This window comes from Salvelinus sp. IW2-2015, linkage group LG20, assembly GCF_002910315.2.
Source record: "Salvelinus sp. IW2-2015 linkage group LG20, ASM291031v2, whole genome shotgun sequence".
Lineage (NCBI taxonomy): Eukaryota > Metazoa > Chordata > Actinopteri > Salmoniformes > Salmonidae > Salvelinus > Salvelinus sp. IW2-2015.
The window spans coordinates 6,660,452-6,678,730 of NC_036860.1; the positions used below are offsets into that span (position 1 = coordinate 6,660,452).

The 18,279-nt window shown below is 43.2% G+C and overlaps 2 protein-coding genes and 1 long non-coding RNA gene across 3 annotated transcripts; all 3 read right to left on the reverse strand.

The window, feature by feature from the left end:
- Positions 1–164: 164 nt before the first annotated feature.
- Positions 165–1,408, reverse strand: LOC111980482 (complement C1q-like protein 2). Its single transcript, XM_024011223.3, has 3 exons — positions 1,131–1,408; positions 825–965; positions 165–745 (listed from the first exon to the last, which is right to left on the reverse strand). Exons 1-3 carry the CDS (start codon positions 1,390–1,392, stop codon positions 459–461), a joined length of 690 nt encoding a protein of 229 aa, XP_023866991.2. The 5' UTR covers positions 1,393–1,408; the 3' UTR covers positions 165–458.
- Positions 1,409–2,782: 1,374 nt separating this feature from the next.
- On the reverse strand, positions 2,783–3,943 carry LOC111980483 (uncharacterized). Its single transcript, XR_002879475.2, has 3 exons — positions 3,626–3,943; positions 3,324–3,462; positions 2,783–3,246 (listed from the first exon to the last, which is right to left on the reverse strand). It is a non-coding gene; the product is annotated as an uncharacterized lncRNA (long non-coding RNA).
- Positions 3,944–5,421: 1,478 nt separating this feature from the next.
- Positions 5,422–10,591, reverse strand: LOC111982000 (coenzyme Q-binding protein COQ10 homolog, mitochondrial). The gene is made up of 5 exons (XM_024013507.2): positions 10,392–10,591; positions 8,844–8,996; positions 8,384–8,576; positions 6,708–6,809; positions 5,422–5,996 (listed from the first exon to the last, which is right to left on the reverse strand). The coding sequence occupies exons 1-5, from the start codon at positions 10,493–10,495 to the stop codon at positions 5,832–5,834; spliced, it is 717 nt and encodes a 238-aa protein (XP_023869275.1). The 5' UTR covers positions 10,496–10,591; the 3' UTR covers positions 5,422–5,831.
- Between the last annotated feature and the right edge of the window lie 7,688 nt (positions 10,592–18,279).

Genomic DNA, 18,279 nt, shown 5'->3' on the forward strand with positions numbered 1-18,279 from the left:
TTGGAATAATTTATTTTTGTCAGTGAACCGTTACTGTACAAACATTTTATAGTTGCCTCTAAGACCAATGGCTTTTTATTTATACAGTTATGTACACCAGATGACAGCATATTCTTTTGAAATAGAGTGTGGTGGAACAGCAGCCTTGTGGAAAGTGTGACAAAAGACAGGAAGCATATAATTCCACAGCATTACAACCCCACTACTGCTACAGATGACTATTTTATGTCTACTAATTTAAGGGCTGGATTCAATCCATATCGGTGAAAATCTGCTTGAGCGTGCCTGAAATTTAAATGTAATTTCCAATTGAGCCGGTTTGCTGTAAATGCAGTTGACATTGACATTTTAAAGGCAATCGGGCTACAATGCGGAACTTCTGCGATACGGATTGAATACAACCCTTATATAAAAATACAGTAATTTCAACCATTTAGCTGTTGAAATGTGTTCCATGTTTACATGGGGAAGAGCAGGAAGCCGCTGAAGGTGTTGTAGTTCATGATGTCATCATGGACCATCCTGCTAGCCTGTAACTCAACATAGACATTATCTCCCACCTCCAGAGGAATGACCACTGCGTTGCTGCCACTGTCATGGGCATCGGTTCCTACAGTGTCCCAGACAGACACCAGCCTCTGGCCATTCTTTGTCAAACACACCACAGAATTAGGGGGGACATTCAAGTTGTTCATCATCGTGAAATGGAAGTAGTACATTCCTTTGACCRTGGCAGTGAAGATACCTGTAGGGACATAGCATTTAGTTTCTAAACACAGCACCACACAACATGATGCAACACACAAACAGACAACATCTAGTACCTGTGGCAGGGTTGTAGGAGCTGCCCGTGTTGGAGAAGACCTTCTTGTACTGCAGGGGAATGGGAGTGGTGAAAGGTCCCGTGTTCCCAKCGGCATCGCCTGTCTCCCGGAGAGTTGCGGAGAAGGCCACCTTAGGCCGGCCTGGGAGAGATACAGGATGGATGAGATTATATTGAACTGTCAGTTGTCATAATGTATTCAAAGATCAGAGGCTGTTAGAAAGTTAAATATAGGATAATCCCTATAATAGACAGAGAAGCAATTGGTGGATAGGAGGTCGGTGACGCGTGAAAAGCGCCATATTACCTCCAGTTAGTCTCTTCAGCTCCTCCACTTCATTCTCACTGGTTTGTAACCGGGTCTCCATGAGTCTCAGGTTATCCCCCATAGTTCCCAGTTTCTCCCCCATGGCTCCTAGTTTCTCTCCTATAGATGTCAGTTCTTTCATCAGAGAGCAAGAGACCTCGTAGTCTCCTTGTGTCCCAGACAGACAGCAGCATAGTGCCAGCAAAAAGACTGCAATACCCTTCATTCTCAAAGCCTTCTGAAACCTTTCCTGCAGCATCATTTTGTATTGTTTCTCAGCCCAGTCTTCCTCTTTATATTGTGCACTTGTCAAATATTGCACAAGACGCTGGAAAGTTTTGGGTGGTAAACAGAGAGGGAAAATACAGACTTGCGCAAAACGACAAATAAATGGACCTGCTTTAAAAACAAATAGAGTGGAGAGGCAATGAAGTTACAAACAGAAGCTTAAAGACAGCAGGGCATTTATTAAAGGTCACTTACAAAATGTAAACGTGTTTAGCTTATAACAATCATAAACCATGCAGCCCTCTATGCTTTATGTGCCCCCATGACCTCTGCCTCTCCCTAAATTACTGTTCTTCCATAATGATACATGGGAAACACTTATTTCAGATCTGAAACCCCTGTCCACAACTAACTTTTATGTTGAATGTATGATTGAAATGAAGACCCGGTCAATTGCAGTGGTGCAAAGTACTTAAGTAAAAATACTTTAATGTACTACTTAAGTAGTTTTTGGGGGTATCTGTACTTAACTATTTCAATTTTGTACCACTTTTACTTTTACTTCACTACATTCCTAAAGACAATAATGTACTTTTTACTCCATACATTTTCCCTGACACACAAAAGTACTTGTTACATTTTGACAGGAAGATGGTTGAATTCGTTGCCTTATCAAGAGAAAATCCCTGGTCATCCCTATGGCCTCTGATCTGGCAGACTCACGAAACACAAATGCTTTTTTTTGTAAATTATGTCTGAGTGTTGGAGTGTGACCCTGGCTATCCGTAAATAAATAAATGTTTTTAAATAATGCAGTCTGGTTTGCTTAATATAAGGAATTTGAAATGATTTATGACTTTTACCTTTGATACTTAAGTATATTTATAACCAAATACTTTTAGACTTTTACTCAAGTAGTATATCACTGGGTGACTTTCCCTTTTACTTGAGTCGTTTTCTATTAAGGTATCTTTACTTTGACTCAAGTATGACAATTCAGTACTTTTCCCACCAATGGTCAATTGAAACTCATATGATTACAGGACATTATTTGATTTTTATGTGTCACTTATTTACATATACATTAAATGTGTCTGACAGGGTCTTTATAAATGGAGTTTACTTTGTCAGTATCTTGGAAAATCCATTTTGAAATGCATGTATCTTCCTTTCAAATGTACCTCACCATGATCAATATAATAGCCAGTTCACTTAGGGGCAATTCAGACTTGAGTTAAGGCACTTAGGAGAAGGACTACTCTGCACATACTAAGAGTAAGTATCTGAGTAGTAAAGGAATGTTTTTTCATGAATGGTTAAAAGTTTATTGACAGATGTAAGTTCATGTACATATAGTAAAAGTTATTACATTTTTTCACTTCAGTGAAGCATTACCGTACAAAAATGTTCAGTTACATCTAGGATCAATATATTTTGTATTTATTTATACAGTTACATGTCCACCTGATGACAACATACTCTTATACATTATTGCACTGCATTATAACCCCACAGTGTGCTATGAAGCACAGATTACTATTTTATGTCTACTAAAGAAAATACAGTAATTTCAACCATTTAGCTGTTGAAATGTGTTCCATGTTTACATGGGGAAGAGCAGGAAGCCGCTGAAGGTGTTGTAGTTCATGATGTCAATCATTGCAGACCAGCTGTTAGCCTGTAACTCAACATAGACATTTCTCCCACCTCCAGAGAATGACCACTGCGTTGCTGCCACTGTCATGGGCATCGGTTCCTACAGTGTCCCAGACAGACACACCTCTGGCCATTCTTTGTCAAACACACCACAGAATTAGGGGGGCATTCACGTTGTTCATCATCGTGAAATGGAAGTAGTACATTCCTTTGACCATTGCAGTGAAGATACCTGTAGGGACATAGCATTTAGTTTCTAAACACAGCACCACACAACATGATGCAACACAAACAGACAACATCTAGTACCTGTGGCAGGTTGTAGGAGCTGCCCGTGTTGGAGAAGACCTTCTTGTACTGCAGGGGAATGGGAGTGGTGAAAGGTCCCGTGTTCCCATCGGCATCGCTGTCTCCCGGAGAGTTGCGGAGAAGGCCACCTTAGGCCGGCCTGGGAGAGATACAGGATGGATGAGTTATATTGAACTGTCAGTTGTCATAATGTATTCAAAGATCAGAGGCTGTTAGAAAGTTAAATATAGGATAATCCCTATAATAGACAGAGAAGCAATTGGTGGATAGGAGTCGGTGACGCGTGAAAAGCCGCATATTACCTCCAGTTAGTCTCTTCAGCTCCTCCACTTCATTCTCACTGGTTTGTAACCGGGTCTCCAGGTCTCAGGTTATCCCCCATAGTTCCCAGTTTCTCCCCCATGGCTCCTAGTTTCTCTCCTATAGATGTCAGTTCTTTCATCAGAGAGCAAGTGTCAGATGGGCAGCATGCTTTCTGGTCCTCGTGGTCTCCTTGTGTCCCAGACAGACAGCAGCATAGTGCCAGCAAAAAGACTGCAATACCCTTCATTCTCAAACTCATGTTCTTCTGAAACTTTTCCTGCAGTACGGTTCTGCATTTTTTCTCAGTCTTCCTCTTTATAAATATGCCATCAGGAAGTAGGAACTATTTATCTGAGAAGTGCTGAACACACTTTCCTTTGCCCTTGCAAGGGCAAGGGTAAAGGAAATGTAGACGGGGTCATAGAGGAAGATAGTTCAGCTCTCAGTTAAAATGGAAAAAGGTCAAAGTATTTTTTTCCTGGATATTTATGTCATTCTTTCTGCATTGGATATCTTTGGTAAAATCATTTTAGGAGATGCACCTTTTATAGTGCATACGATAGTTATAGCATCAACAAATAGCAAATACATATAAAAGAGGGTTAACCATGTTAGGGTATATTGATAGTTGTAGTTAGTATTTATTGGGCCATTGTGTAACGATTGATTGAAATAACTTTTCATTTAGATAAGTTGTATGTTTTGATGGAAGTAGTTGATTTTGTGTCATGTATTTAATGTTTTGATTCTTAATGCATTTAATGCACCATGCAACATTATGTCCACTAGAGAGCAGCCTTTTCATTGGAGGAAGAGAAGTCAATGTGGGGCTTTTTCATTGGCTTGATATGACATATTGGTTGAGAAAAGTGCATTCTAACAGTACATTACTGTACTTGATGCTGTATAACTACATAATGTTCTTGGAACCAGTTATGAGAGGATGAATGGGTAAGGCTACCACAACATTTATTTTGGTCAGGTACACATGTTGGGAGGAGACAAGGCATCTAGGTTGGGGGGGGGGGGGGTATTCTGTGTAGATGGGTAAGAGTTATTCTTTTTTATCCATTTTGAATTCAGATTGTAACAACAAAACATGGAATAAGTCAAGGGGTATGAATACTTTCTGAAGGCACTCTAAATAGGGCACAATTTCCATATTGATACAGGATGTCTAAAAAGTGTCCGGTCAGTTTAAACCAGTTGGGTTGTGGAGACAACATACACTGTGACCTTCCTTGCCTATGCAACTTCACAGCTTTTTAAAATATGCGGCTGGGCCATGTCTCATCTTTTGTCTACGTTCTTTTACGTGGAGGAGTATCCCACCAAACTGAGAGTATAACCTTCAGTTACCCCCAGAGCACCTTCTCAACTGAAAAATAACCCAACTGCCAAGGCAAGCCAGTATCCACATTCACAACAGCAGAAAGCCTTTGCTGAAAATGTTCCTAAATCTTGATTGGCTGTGGTTTAACAGTGAGGAAGCAGGAGGGAGGAGTTGACCCTGCCTTCAGGTCTTTTGTGTTGTGTTCCTTCCTGGCTCTTACACAACTAATCCTCAAGTCATGTGCCTTCCTGGAACTGTCCTGATGGAACAGAACATTGGTAGACAGTAGATCAGGTCTACTACAGGACAACGTTCTGTTACTGGAGCTGAGTTGTTCTTTTGGCTGTTCAAACAATGCTTTCTACACATCTGTGATCCTACCAACTTTAACCTAGCTCCGTCTTGACAATAAACAGAAGACACAGTTGACAACACATACAAAATAAATGCATGAGGTACAAAGAGTATCAAAATGAGCTTTATTTAATTTTCCATTCAGACTTTTTTTTATTGTATTAGTGCCAGGAAGAAAAAGCTGACCTCTCAGATGTTTTTGAACACCGCAAAGGAGTCACTTGGTCACTTCATCTTCTGTAACTTAAATAAAAAGAAGGTCCCTTTCAAACATGAACATTTGACAACAAACATCCACTTCCATCCCAAATAAAAATAGCATGTACATTCAAGTAAATAAATTAAAGTTTCTGTAATACAAATAAATAGGTGCTTTTGTGTACATAAGAACAAAATCCAAAATAGAAGACCCAGTCTCCTGCACAAGACATGGTGAAATGGAGTTGTGAGGGTTTCAGGTGGGGATGGTGGTAGGGAGTGGGTCTTATTTCAGTCCGTGTCAGTGAGTGGGGGTCTTCTCATGCTGCTCGCCTTCCCGTTGGCGCCTCCTGGAAGGGGGCGTGGTGGCCCCTGTATAGTTTGGCTGCCCGCGACTCAAAGGCGTTCACCATCTGCTTCACCACCTCGTCAAAGAACAGGGTGGCCAGCTGGGAGTGCAGCAGAGACCTGAACTCGAAGGATACCTGAAGAGTGAAGGGGAGAAAATAAGTACTCAAATTCCATAACCATGCTGCTGACACAAGTGTCCCTATCCATCTGAGGAAAATTGTTTCCTTCGAGGACAGTTCTCAGATCGAAACGAGGGACCACCATCTGTATTCCCGATTTAATAGCTGGCAAACAGACGGAACGAACTCATTCCATTCCGCACTATTCATTATTCCTGCCAAGTCATCCTAAGGCCTTAATGAGCCTGTCCAAACGACAGTCTGTCCTCCATCTCCAAAACCCCTCACGCCATTTCCACTACAGGTAACCTGGCACAATATTTGGGTCACAAAGTTCCTGACAGGGAGTAGAGAGGGAGAGATATCGCTATGACCTCTGGCCAGCTATGTGAAGAGGCTAGGAACACTAACAACTGTACTGGATATAAATAAAACCTACATTGGCTTTACTCAACCTCTTCCTTCCAATAAAAAGTATCTATAGAGGTTGAAGAGAAATGCAAGGCCTGGTGTAAAACTAGCCCCCTGGCAGGCAACTTGATCTCAAGCCCTAAAGTTCATTAGTAATCACTTATGTTTGTGTGAGTAGACCTATGTAACATTCATAAATGTTAACTACACTAAGACGGTGTACTTCAGTGGGCTATTATCTAACCTTTGACTTTGGTGTCAGGCTGACACCAAATGAAAGTGAACTGTTCTGGTGGACAAAATGGTGGTACTCACGTGGAAGTCGATGTTGCAGGAGTCTGGTTGGTCCTCGGCTGCAGGGGCAAACCTCCATATCGTCTCCAGGTGGCTGAAGAGGGATCCGTCTGTACACACGGCCTGGGAGACAACATGCACACTCCTCATTACACACTGCTCTTGTCCAGGACATGGCCCCAGATAAAGCCTCTCTAATCCTTGCTCTATGGACGTAGGAGCACAATGTTAGCAGCTAGGTGATCAAAAAATACAACTCAGTATTTATCCCCTAGGAGTATCTAATCAATGTATTAGATGATTTAACCAATTCATCCGGTCCCATAGTACATTTGAATCCCACAAGTTACAGTACTAAAATTCCAGATGATATGTCTTCAAAGTATTCACACCTCTTGACTGTTTCCACATTTTGTTGTGTTACAGCCTGAATTTAAAATGGATTACATTGGGATTGTGTCACTGGCCAACACACAATACCCCATAATGTCAAAGTAGAATTACGTTTTTTTTTTTTAAATGTGTACAAATTTATAAAAACGTAAAGCTGAAATGTCTTGACCGTTTTGTTATGGCAAGCCTAAATAAGTTCAGGAGTAAAAATGTTGCTAAACAAGTCACTCTGTGCCATAGTGTTTAAGGGAACCTATTGGTAGATGGGTAAAAAAAAAAATCTGACATTGAATATCCCATTGAGAAGTTGTTTATTACATTTTGGATGGCGTATCAATACACCCAGTCACTACAAAGATACAGGCGTCCTTCCTAACTCAGTTGCCAGAGAGGAAGAAAACCTCTCAGGGATTTCACCATGAGAGAGTTTAATGGCTGTGATAGGAGAAAACAGAGGATGGATCAACAACAGTGTAGTTACTCCACAATATTAACCTAATTGACAGAGTAAAAATAAGGAAGCCTGTACAAAATGTTTGGTTATGTTTGGGGGCAAATCCAACACACGTCACTGTGTACCACTACATATTTTCAAGCATGGTGGTGGCTGCATTATGTTATGAGTATGCTTGTCATTAGCAAGGACTAGTGAGTTTTTTTAGGATAAAAATAAACAATTGAGCTAAGCACAGGCAAAATCCTACAGGAAAACCTGGTTGAGTCTACTTCCCGAAAGACAAAGAAAATTCCCTTTTCAGCATGACAGTAGCATAAAACGCAAGGCCAAAGAAGACGGTGAATAATCCTGAGTGGCCGAGTTACAGTTTTGACTTAAAATCGGCTTGAAAATCTAAGGCAAAACTTGGAAATGGCTGTCTAGCAATGATCAACAACCAACTTGACATAGCTTTAAGAATTTAAAAAATAATAAATGTGCAAATATTGTACAATCCAGGTGTGCAAAGCTCTTAGACTTACCCAGAAAGACTCACTGCTGTAATCACTGCCAAAGACAATTCTAACATATATTGACTTAAATAAATTATATATTTCTGTATTTCATTTTTAATAAATTTGCAAAAATATATGTTTTCACTTTGTTATTATGGGGAATTCTGTGTTGATGGGTAAGAATTATTTGTATCCATTTTGAATTCAGTGTGTAACAACAAAATGTGGAATAAGTCAAGGGGTATGAATACTTTCTAAAAGGCACTCTAAATAGGGCACAATTTCCATATTGATACAGGATGTCTACCCTCTCCTTGCTATAAACCGTGTTCTACAATGTTATCGGGGCTTACCCTGACTTGGTGGTTTGGGACAACTGTGACCTCCGAGGTGTAACGCTCCACGATGGGAGGGAACCCAATCTCCAGCTGGGCACGGACAGCCCCGTTACTTCCCTTCACAACCCGGGACTTCTTACACCAAGGGACAAAGTGCTGGTACTGGTCCACACTGGCCACCACACTGTACATCTGCTCTGGAGTGTACCTGGATGGGGAAGGAGAGGGGGATCCATCAATAAGATGCTCATAGGACTACTCAAGTACACTTGAAACAAAAATAAGTCAGGATTAAACATTGGCCTGTGATATAGGAAAGATACAATATGCTCCGGTCTATTTCAATCCAACCACATGTTAACTGAAGGGTTTTGAAGTTGAGAATTGGAAAGTGGGGCTTTAGAATCACCTCTGGTCAACAGGGGCTRACAAGACAGAGGGGCAGAGAGGAGTTGTGTATGTGATGATGTCTCACCCTAGTGTGCGGCTCTCAGAGTACTCCATCCTGCGGGCAGTGATGGAGGCAGCCAGGTTAATGAAGCTGCGGGAGGGTGTGGTTCGGAGGAGGGGGGAGGACAGCAGAAGGGTGGCACGCCGTGCTGACAGGGCCCCACAGCTGCCCAGGTGTCTGGGAGGAGGAGAAGAGGGAGAAAATGTGTTAATCTTTGGTAAAGCATACTGGTCTTATGCTCACATAGGTTAAGTCACCTGCTGTAGCGAATTTCTTTTTGATAGTCAATCTTTCCAAACTCCAGAATAAAAAAAATAACAGTTTTAAAGTATCATAACAAAGACGATCTAAATTATTTTGTCCCAATTTGGTGAAAATAGTCTTGTTGTGTGTTTAAATCCCAAACTTAAAAACAATGAGATCAGATCAAGCCCTTTCAAAGAGCTCTATAACTTCCACTATGTAGTAGGCCTATCTAAAATGGTTACTGAACTCAGACGAATTTGATGGATAAAGTAAGACACCTGCGGGGTATGAACAGAGCATGTTGACTGCACCGTGTGTAGGAGCCTAGAAGACCTGCCAGAGGGACCCCCTTCCTCTCTCAGTCCTGTGACTCAAGTGACTCAACATTCCAATACAACATCTCACATTGGCCCGCTCAAAAAACATTGCCATACAAAATATCTCACTGCTTCAAAAATGAAACCCCCAGCTTCTAGCCAAATTGATAGCCTTCCCTACATAATCACCTAGGCCAGTCCTTCCTGAACTTTTTCACTCATGCCCCCATTGCCACGGGAAGATGTTTGCGGTGGCGTGAGCTGCAGATGGCTGTATCGCACCCCTAATACAGGAGTAGTAAAGGCCTAAATATTTTTTTTTAAGGGGGCCCTACTTCCCACGGATATGCATGCCCCCCTTTCATCATGAGGGAACATCTCCTGCCCCCCCCCTTCAAATGTGTATTCTAAACATAATACAGAGGAATGATTGATTCTGCTGGTCAGAGTCTGGGAGACAGGTAGGCTGCCTCTTACTGGGGAGAGAAACAGACATTTTGGAGCCTACTGCCTGACATTCAGATAAACAGACATTTTCTAATTCTGTAGCCGAATGTACGCCAATAAAGGACAAACCGTTAACAATCGCGAGATGTGCATCTTGTCACTTAGCAATAGAAACTTTCTCCATTTGGATATTTTTTTCTTTTTCCATAATTCTTAACATGTTCAATTGTACTGCACTATTATTTGTTCCAAATTAGCTCAGGATTTTACCAAACTTTAATTGTAACCGGAAATCCATCTAAATTCTCTACATTTTTTGTTTTGTTTCTTATTTTGTTAGTTTATCATCTACCTCTCTGCTGCCCCCCTGCAAACCCTAGGGGGAGCGTCTCAGATTTAAAACATATTATTTTATGTTAAAAAAAAATATTGCCGTTCTATTCAACCATTGTGAAAAATAAATAAGCCACAGGCTACAGTTGGTGAATGATCCAAACAGTCTACACGCCGCCGGTTTTCGTAAACATGCTGGAGGATCGCTCACCGGCATTTTTGCACTTACCTGATATTTGTTCTGTTGGGATTTCCTCGTATAACTTTTGAAGAGTGTACTTCAGACATCTCAACCAGTGCCCGGAAAAGAAGAGGGGTGGTTTTGATGGCCATGCTAGAGGTTTGTGGAAATGCAAATTCTCAAAAGTTTGAAGAGAAGCGTTTACTCCTCGGCTTTGTCCAAGGTCTGCTATAAAATCATGTGTCACTCAGGTTGCATAAGTTGGACCAATAATGTATGACGTGAGGGGGGTGGGGTCTATGTCAGACAACCAATCGGAACGAAAGATGTTCGTGTTATAGGCATTGAGTATTCATGTTTGATCAATCAGTCATCAAGCTGTAAATTCCCATACAGACCATTCATTATTTTGGGTAGTTTCCGTTTCGTTTCCGTTCCGTTCTATCTCTCTCTCTCTCTCTCGCATACACACACGCACGCACTCTCATTCAGTTGCCTACTGCAGGTATGAAAACTATATCATGCTGTGTATTACCTCATTGACTTGACATTCAGGGCGGGCGGCATCTTGCCGGGGGCTGCACGGAGCGCCGGAATGGTGACATTTGCGCGATCGGTTTTCTATTGCTCATTTGCACTTCGCGGTCAATGATATCATGTCACCGTGTGGGACTGTGGGTCAATTAACCTTGTCGGAGTGGGCGCCCTGATTCTAGTTTGTGAGCTGGGCAGGCTGCTGCCTGGGAAGGTCTCCCACTCAGAAGTACGAGATGGGGAGGGGGGCGGGGGTAGGTTGACCTCAGGTCTCCCCACTGGAAGCCGAAGGTATGGGAAGCGGGGGAATCTATCAAATAGCTCACCTCTATCTTTGTACAGTACTAATGCAATTAGTAAAATCAGTCACACTACGAAATGCTACCAAATAAAACACAATTCATTCATAATACTGTGAATATTTAGTTTCACAGACATATTGTTGCATTTTTTTCTGGTTTGTGCGAAATCGTTAAGAATAATCTAAAAGCAGTCTGCACACCACCAAGGTGAATTGGTTTAGTCTTGACCCTTGGTTGAAAATGTTTGGGGATGGGTAATGTATTAATGCTCGAGAGCCAAATCAACACAAAAAGTTTCTATTTGTCTTTGTTACTTCTTTTTGATATTTATGAGTCTTATTTTTGTATATCTTTTTATATTTATATAGTTTTAAATGGTATCATTAATATTATATTACTAACTTCTGTGATTATTATTATTTAACCATGCTGGTCATTTATGAACATTTGAACATCTTGGCCATGTTCTGTTATAATCTCCACCTGGCACAGCCAGAAGAGGACTGGCCACCCAGGGAGCCATACAAGCTAGAACTGTCACTGGGCTGGACATAAGTAAAAAGTGGCTGGGTCAACATTTCCAGTAAAAATACAGCACAAATTCCCCCCCAACATATTTCAGTGAAAATTTGCGCAATCACATTGCATAATTTAACACACAACACAGGATAAATGTGACCAGAAAACACCACAAATTTCCCTTGACAAACGAGCCCATTATTATTGCAAAGTAGTCAGCGCAAATGCTCAACTGCACAACTACACAACCGCTTACAACATAATGAAATATACAACATGTCTATCACCTACATATTCAGAGAGAGAGGGGAAGAGAGAGCGAGAGAGATCTACAGCACAGGCGCAACAGGTGGATTCAGGACCATGGTCAGCGCATTGGCCAGACACCAGCTCGGCACTGGATTGGAATATGCGCTAACAATTTATTGCGCAAATAAGCAAGGAAAAATAGAAAGCTCTGAAGGTGTTTTCATTAAGCCCAAAAGAGCACAATTTTTACCAAACGAAAACAGCCACACACAATACAATACAAAGCCTTTAGGGTTATACATTGAACTGTATGGCAGGTATGAAATGACTAGCTCACTTGAATCAGCAAACATAAACTTGGCCTACCAAGGCAGGCATGAAAACATGAAATCATCATACATGGCTGTCGTAGCAATTTCCTGTATTACTAAATGAGGAGAGTTACAAACCACACACCAGTCAGAGTTATACTTAAACTTCATCTTTAATTATATGAGCTTCACCATAGCCCTTTGACTCTCAGATCAATTCAGTGTCTATAATGAATTCTGAGAGTCCCTACAGTCGAATACAAAGATCTTTTATAGCCAAGATACACCCCTCTCAACTTACATGACGAACCACAGATCTTAGGAAAACTTCACAAAGGGCCTTTTACTTGAGAAAGGAGTATCCCATAGCCAGATAGCATTAGCTATAAATTATCGTTCAGTTTGGTCTCTAAGACGAGGTTCTAATCTCGTTCCTGGTACTTCATAGTACCAAAACATTACCTCATCCAAGGCATAACTCAATTGTCAACTCTATATTCTCCCATCTCAAGTAAACCCCCTCTTCTCCCCACCCCTGGACAAGCTCACTGAGGGGAGTGAGACATGTAAAAGACAAGCCTGACCTCTCCCCTCTCTGGGCTCCAAGTGTCTGAGGCCTAGCTGAGAAGGGAAAAGTGCAACTGTCAACAGTATAGTCCAAAGGGAGACATTCTAATGACAAGTATCTCACATAAGCATATTATGTAAATAAAACGTCTTCTATGTTACCCAACTAATTCTGATTCATTCTCCTCATGGCCTAATATCGGGTATGAATTGTCACAACCTGATCTGTTTCACCTGTCCTTGTGCTTGTCTCCACTCCCTTCCAGGTGTCGGCCATCTTTATCATTATCCCCTGTGTTTTCTGTCTGTCTGTGCAAGTTCGTCTTGTTTGTCAAGTCAACCAGTGTTTCTCTCAGCTCCTCCTTTTCCCAAGTCTCTAATTTTTCTCCCCCTCCTGGTTTTGACCCTTGCCTGTCCTGCCTCTGAGCCCGCCTGCCTGACCACTCTGACTGCCCCTGACACGAGGCCGCCTGCCTGACCACTCTGCATGCCCCTGACCCTGAGCCTGCCTGCCGTCCTGTACCTTTGCCTCCTCTGGATTACTGACCCCTGCCTGCTCTTGACCTGTCTTTTTCCTGCCCCTGTAGGATTATTAAGCTGTTGTTTATTTGACGTTGTCTACATCTGGGTCTTACCTTCAAACCTGATAGTACGAACTGGCCATGACTGACCCAGCAGACCCGGAACAGCTGCGCAACACCATCTCCTCCCAAGGAGACACCATCGGTTGGCACAAAGAATTGCTTCGTGGCCTTGTGGAGGGGGTCCAAACGTTGGCTGAACGTCATGACCGGGCTTTGGACATTTTGCTGGCGCAATTCTGAGGGTTGTCTGGGAGGCAGCCTACCACGGTGGTAACCCCACAGCCCCTTTGTAACTCAACTGTGAGCAGCGCCGTCTCATCAGTCACTCCAGCTTCTCGGGAGCCCCGCTTACCTCCCCTGGAACGCTTCAATGGAGAGTCGAGCACCTGTCGGGCGTTTCTAGCTCAGAGTGCCCTCATCTTCGAGCTTCAGCCCTCCTCCTTCCCCCCAGATCACTCCAAGATAGCCTACCTCATCACCCTGATGTCAGGGAGGGCTCTCATCTGGGCTACTACTGTATGGGAACAACATCCGGCCATATGCGTTGGCCTGGAGGGGTTCGTGGGAGAGGTGAAGAAGGTTTTTGATGCCCCGTTCTCTGGGAGAGAAGCTGCACGTAAGCTATTCCAGCTTCGGCAGGACTCCCGCAGTGTGGCCGACTATGCGGTGGATTTCTGCACGTTGGCAGCGGAGAGTGCTTGGAACCAGGAAGCGCTGATCGATATGTTCCTACACGGCATCTCGGAGGAGTTACCTACGGATCTCGATTCCCTCATCGCTTTGACCATCCGAATTGATGGCCGATTACGGGAATGGCGGAGGGAGGGGAAATTCGATTAAGCTCGCTATTCCAGGGATTCCACCTTGCCTCCGAGTCATCCCGGAAGTCCCCGACGATCCCGTTGCCGAGAGAACCCGAGGCTTCCTGCCCTCCCCCGAGAGTCGCTGAAGACGGCTGAGTCACCGCTTCCTGAGTCTATGCAACTAGGCAGAGCTGAGCTGTTGCCAGCGGAACGGCAACACAGGATCAACACAAAGAGTTGTCTGTATTGCGGGACTTTGGGTCATTTTGTGGCCTCTTGTCCTTTAAAAGACCAGGCTCACTGGTAGGAGCGAGTACTCTGGTGAGCCATATGGGGAACTTTTCTGCTTCCCTTGCTCGCACCCCTTTTCATGCCATTCTGCTGTGGGGAAAGCAGTCTAAATCTCTCCGGGTCCTCATTGACTCTGGGGCCGATGAGAACTTTTTGGACGCTACCCTGGCTTCCGAGCTGAACATCCCCACTCAGCCCCTCTCCATTCACATGGATGTTAGAGAGCTGGACGGGTGCCCCTCATAATACCACTCCCATAAACCTACGGGTGTCAGGGAATCACATTGAGACTATTCAATTTCTGCTCATCAAGTCTCCTCAGATTCCCATGGATTTGGGATTCTACTGGCTCCAGTGACCACAACTGGTCTACGGGTGCCATCATGGGCTGGAGTCCGTTCTGCCACGCCCATTGTCTGAAGTCAGCGCAGCCCGCCCCGGGACGGCTTCCTGTGGGCTCGGAAGGTGCCCTGGACCTCTCCACCATCCCAGCGGAATACCAGGACCTCCGGGAGGTGTTCAGCAAGGCCCGGGCAACGTCGCTTCCGCCGCACCGACCCTATGAATGTGGGATTGACCTTCTCCCTAGCACCATACCGCCCCGGGGATGTCTGTACTCTCTGTCGGGACCAGAGACTCCCTCTTCCTCTCCCACTGGCGCAGGGTTCTTCTTCATGGAGAAACAAGACCCTGTGCCCGTGTATTGACTACCGGGGACTCAATGACGTTACGGTTAATAACCGTTACCCACTATCACTCATTTCCTCGGCCTTCGAGCTGCTCCAGGGGGCCACTGTGTTTTCCAAGCTGGATATACGGAACACCTACCACCTGGTGCGGACACGAGATGGGGACGAGTGGAAGACTGCCTTCAACATGGCCAGCGGCCACTACGAGTATCTGGTCATGCCTTTTGGCCTCACCAACGCCCCTGCCGTGTTCCAGGCTCTGGTAAATGATGTTCGCCGTGACAAAATCCCCATCTGTGGCTTTTTGAAAAGTTAACATAACTCATGACTAGCTATTGCAGGAGGGGGGGGGGGGGTGTGTGTGGTACCATATGATTGCGAAACAACATTAGATCCCAGGAACCTCCTATGCACGGGTGGGCCAGTGTTCAATCTCTGAACCTCTGCCCAGACTGGCCCTTCCCTGGCTTTGCCTCAAATTCCAGTGCAGTGTCCTCAACACTGTCATAGTGATGCTCTTGTGGAGAGTCAAAGTCCAAATCCACCATCCATGATGTGGGTGGGTGTTTCATGACGGTGGGGATAACTGAGACAGGAAGACGACATGTCTGGTTATGATGCAAACCTGGACTTTGGGACACTGCCTGGTACACTATCTCCAACTGTGGGTTCAAACAAACTCAGGGCAACTTGCAAATGATAGCAGGTTGACATGGGTCACATGACATGACCTACTGTACTGCAGGCTAGAAAAAACATCCATATTGGTATTACCAAATGCAACATTGCTTTAACCCACTATTTGATTAAAATAATTGTGGCTATGCTGTGTGTTGACCTCCCACATTAATTCATGTCCTATAGCTTAGGCTACTATAAGGCCAGCTATACAACTGTTAGGTAATTCATAATTAAATGGTTAGTGGTAACATAGCCATAAGTGGAAGAATTAGGTCACATACAGGATCATCAGGCCACTATTAGGCCAGCTTACCAAACAGCGATCAGAGATGGCATATACTGTACATATACATAACTCAGAGGCTAGCTCGCTCTGTGCTGTAATGGTAGGTTCTTAGACTAGCATTTTGGCTCTTGGGTGTTAGAGCCTCACACTCACACTGTACTTTACATAACCCACAGAGCGTAAAATAAGACCTAGTTTGCTCTGTTGAGAGTGGAGACATTTTGTGTCAGCTTTTTGTGCCAGTTTGGGATGGAACGAAACAGGAGCCTCATGTGAGAGATATATTTGTCTTTAACTTTTTTCATAGGCTTTTAGAATTACAGTGTACCTCATTGTTTTCATTAGACTCAAATTCAAAGTAAAAAACAACAACAATTTGACCATTGTCCGCAACGATATATGGCCTTCACAAAGGAGACAAAACAAACCACCACTTACAGTGACGTCTTTACGCTTTAGAGACATTATCATCAGTCCCCTTGCTGTATGTTTTACGTAGTTGTGACAATTATTTAACTTTATAGGCTTACCCCTCATTCAAATCAGGATCTGTATCAACAAGCCAACACGATGGATAGGATTACAGTATATGCCACCTGGTGGCCAAAATTAAAAACATCTGTCGACTCATGTTGGATCATGTGAGAAACACTCATATTTACAGTAAATCACTGAGTAACACAGCTTATGACACATAAACAGGTTAAACAAGGGTGTTGATGAGTAGCTTGTATGCGGTCTCTTGGAGGTTGAAATCTCCTCCTTCAAACTGAAATAATTGTCATCAGTTTTCGTGAGTCACAACATGGACCTTAACCAGAACCACAGAGACTGAAATGTACCTCGTTGGGAACAGAACATCATGTGTGTGTGTGTGTGTGCTGTCTCTTATACACATCTAGATGTGTATAAGAGACAGGTGTGTGTGTGTGTGTGTGTGTGTGTGTGTGTGTGTGTGCGTGCGCGCGCAGACGTTCATATGCTTTGTTTTGTTCAGCTGTTTGTCACTTTGTAGCAATGTTTGGAGAGGAAGGCCAGAAAACCTCTTCTGTTTTTCCTCTGGGTTAGAGGTATTTCAAACATGTCCATGAAACAGGTCACAGAGCTAGAAAATCACATGAGGGAGAGAGTCTGTACATAGTTCAATGTCAGAACATTGTGAACTGGCAGGGAAAACATACTGTGTTGGGGAGAAGTGAACTACACTTAGTTCAAGTAGTTCAAACTACATTTTGCAGTAGCTTGGTGGTAGTTGAACTTAATTAAACTATTGGTAGTGTTATTGACTGCTTTTTAGCATGTGGTGGTGTAGCAACTTTAACTACTGGAACTACACACTACTTCTTTTGCAAAAATAAAATGATATATGGGTGAAGTAGGCAAGAATTTCCTTTGTTTTTCGACATCAGACCTGTCTAATTCTCACTTGAAACATCGTTTTGTGTTTAATACACTAAATTAGACATTCTGTTGTGACCCTAGAGTGATCTGCCCTTGCAATTTGTCATCTATGACATTTAGATATGATAATTTATCACAAAGTAGTTTGCATGTAGTGAACTACTTTTTCAAAGTAACTTTTGTTAAGTAAAATACATTTTTGTTAAGGGTGGCTTAACTTCTTCCAGTGTGAAGTAATTGTTTGCTTAACACTACTAATGATTGACACAAACAATGAAATACAAGAACAGTTTCTCTCATACGGGCAGAACATGATAAATGCCTTGCTTGTCAAACCAATCATTGTCTTGGAATGAAATCTCTCCCTGACATCGCGCTCTTCCCCATGATAATCATCAATAGAAAAAAAATGATGTTCAAAGGAAATATTGTGCAAGCGAAATGTTGGTATGTTTAGACGAGTGCCAGACAGACAGGGCCTGATAATCTGATCTGAGTCCTTGAGTTAGCCTTATCTAAAGGCCTGGCAGCTGACTGGGGGTATAGTCTGTCACAGCCGGAGTAGGGCTGGTTGAACTGAACACACACACACACACACAGACATGGGGGCACACACGGTGGGCACACACAGGCATACGGGCATACACACATTTGTGAGAGAGTGACCCAAGAAGTAAATTGTTGGGTGGAATAATACCCATGACAGTTTCATATCCCTG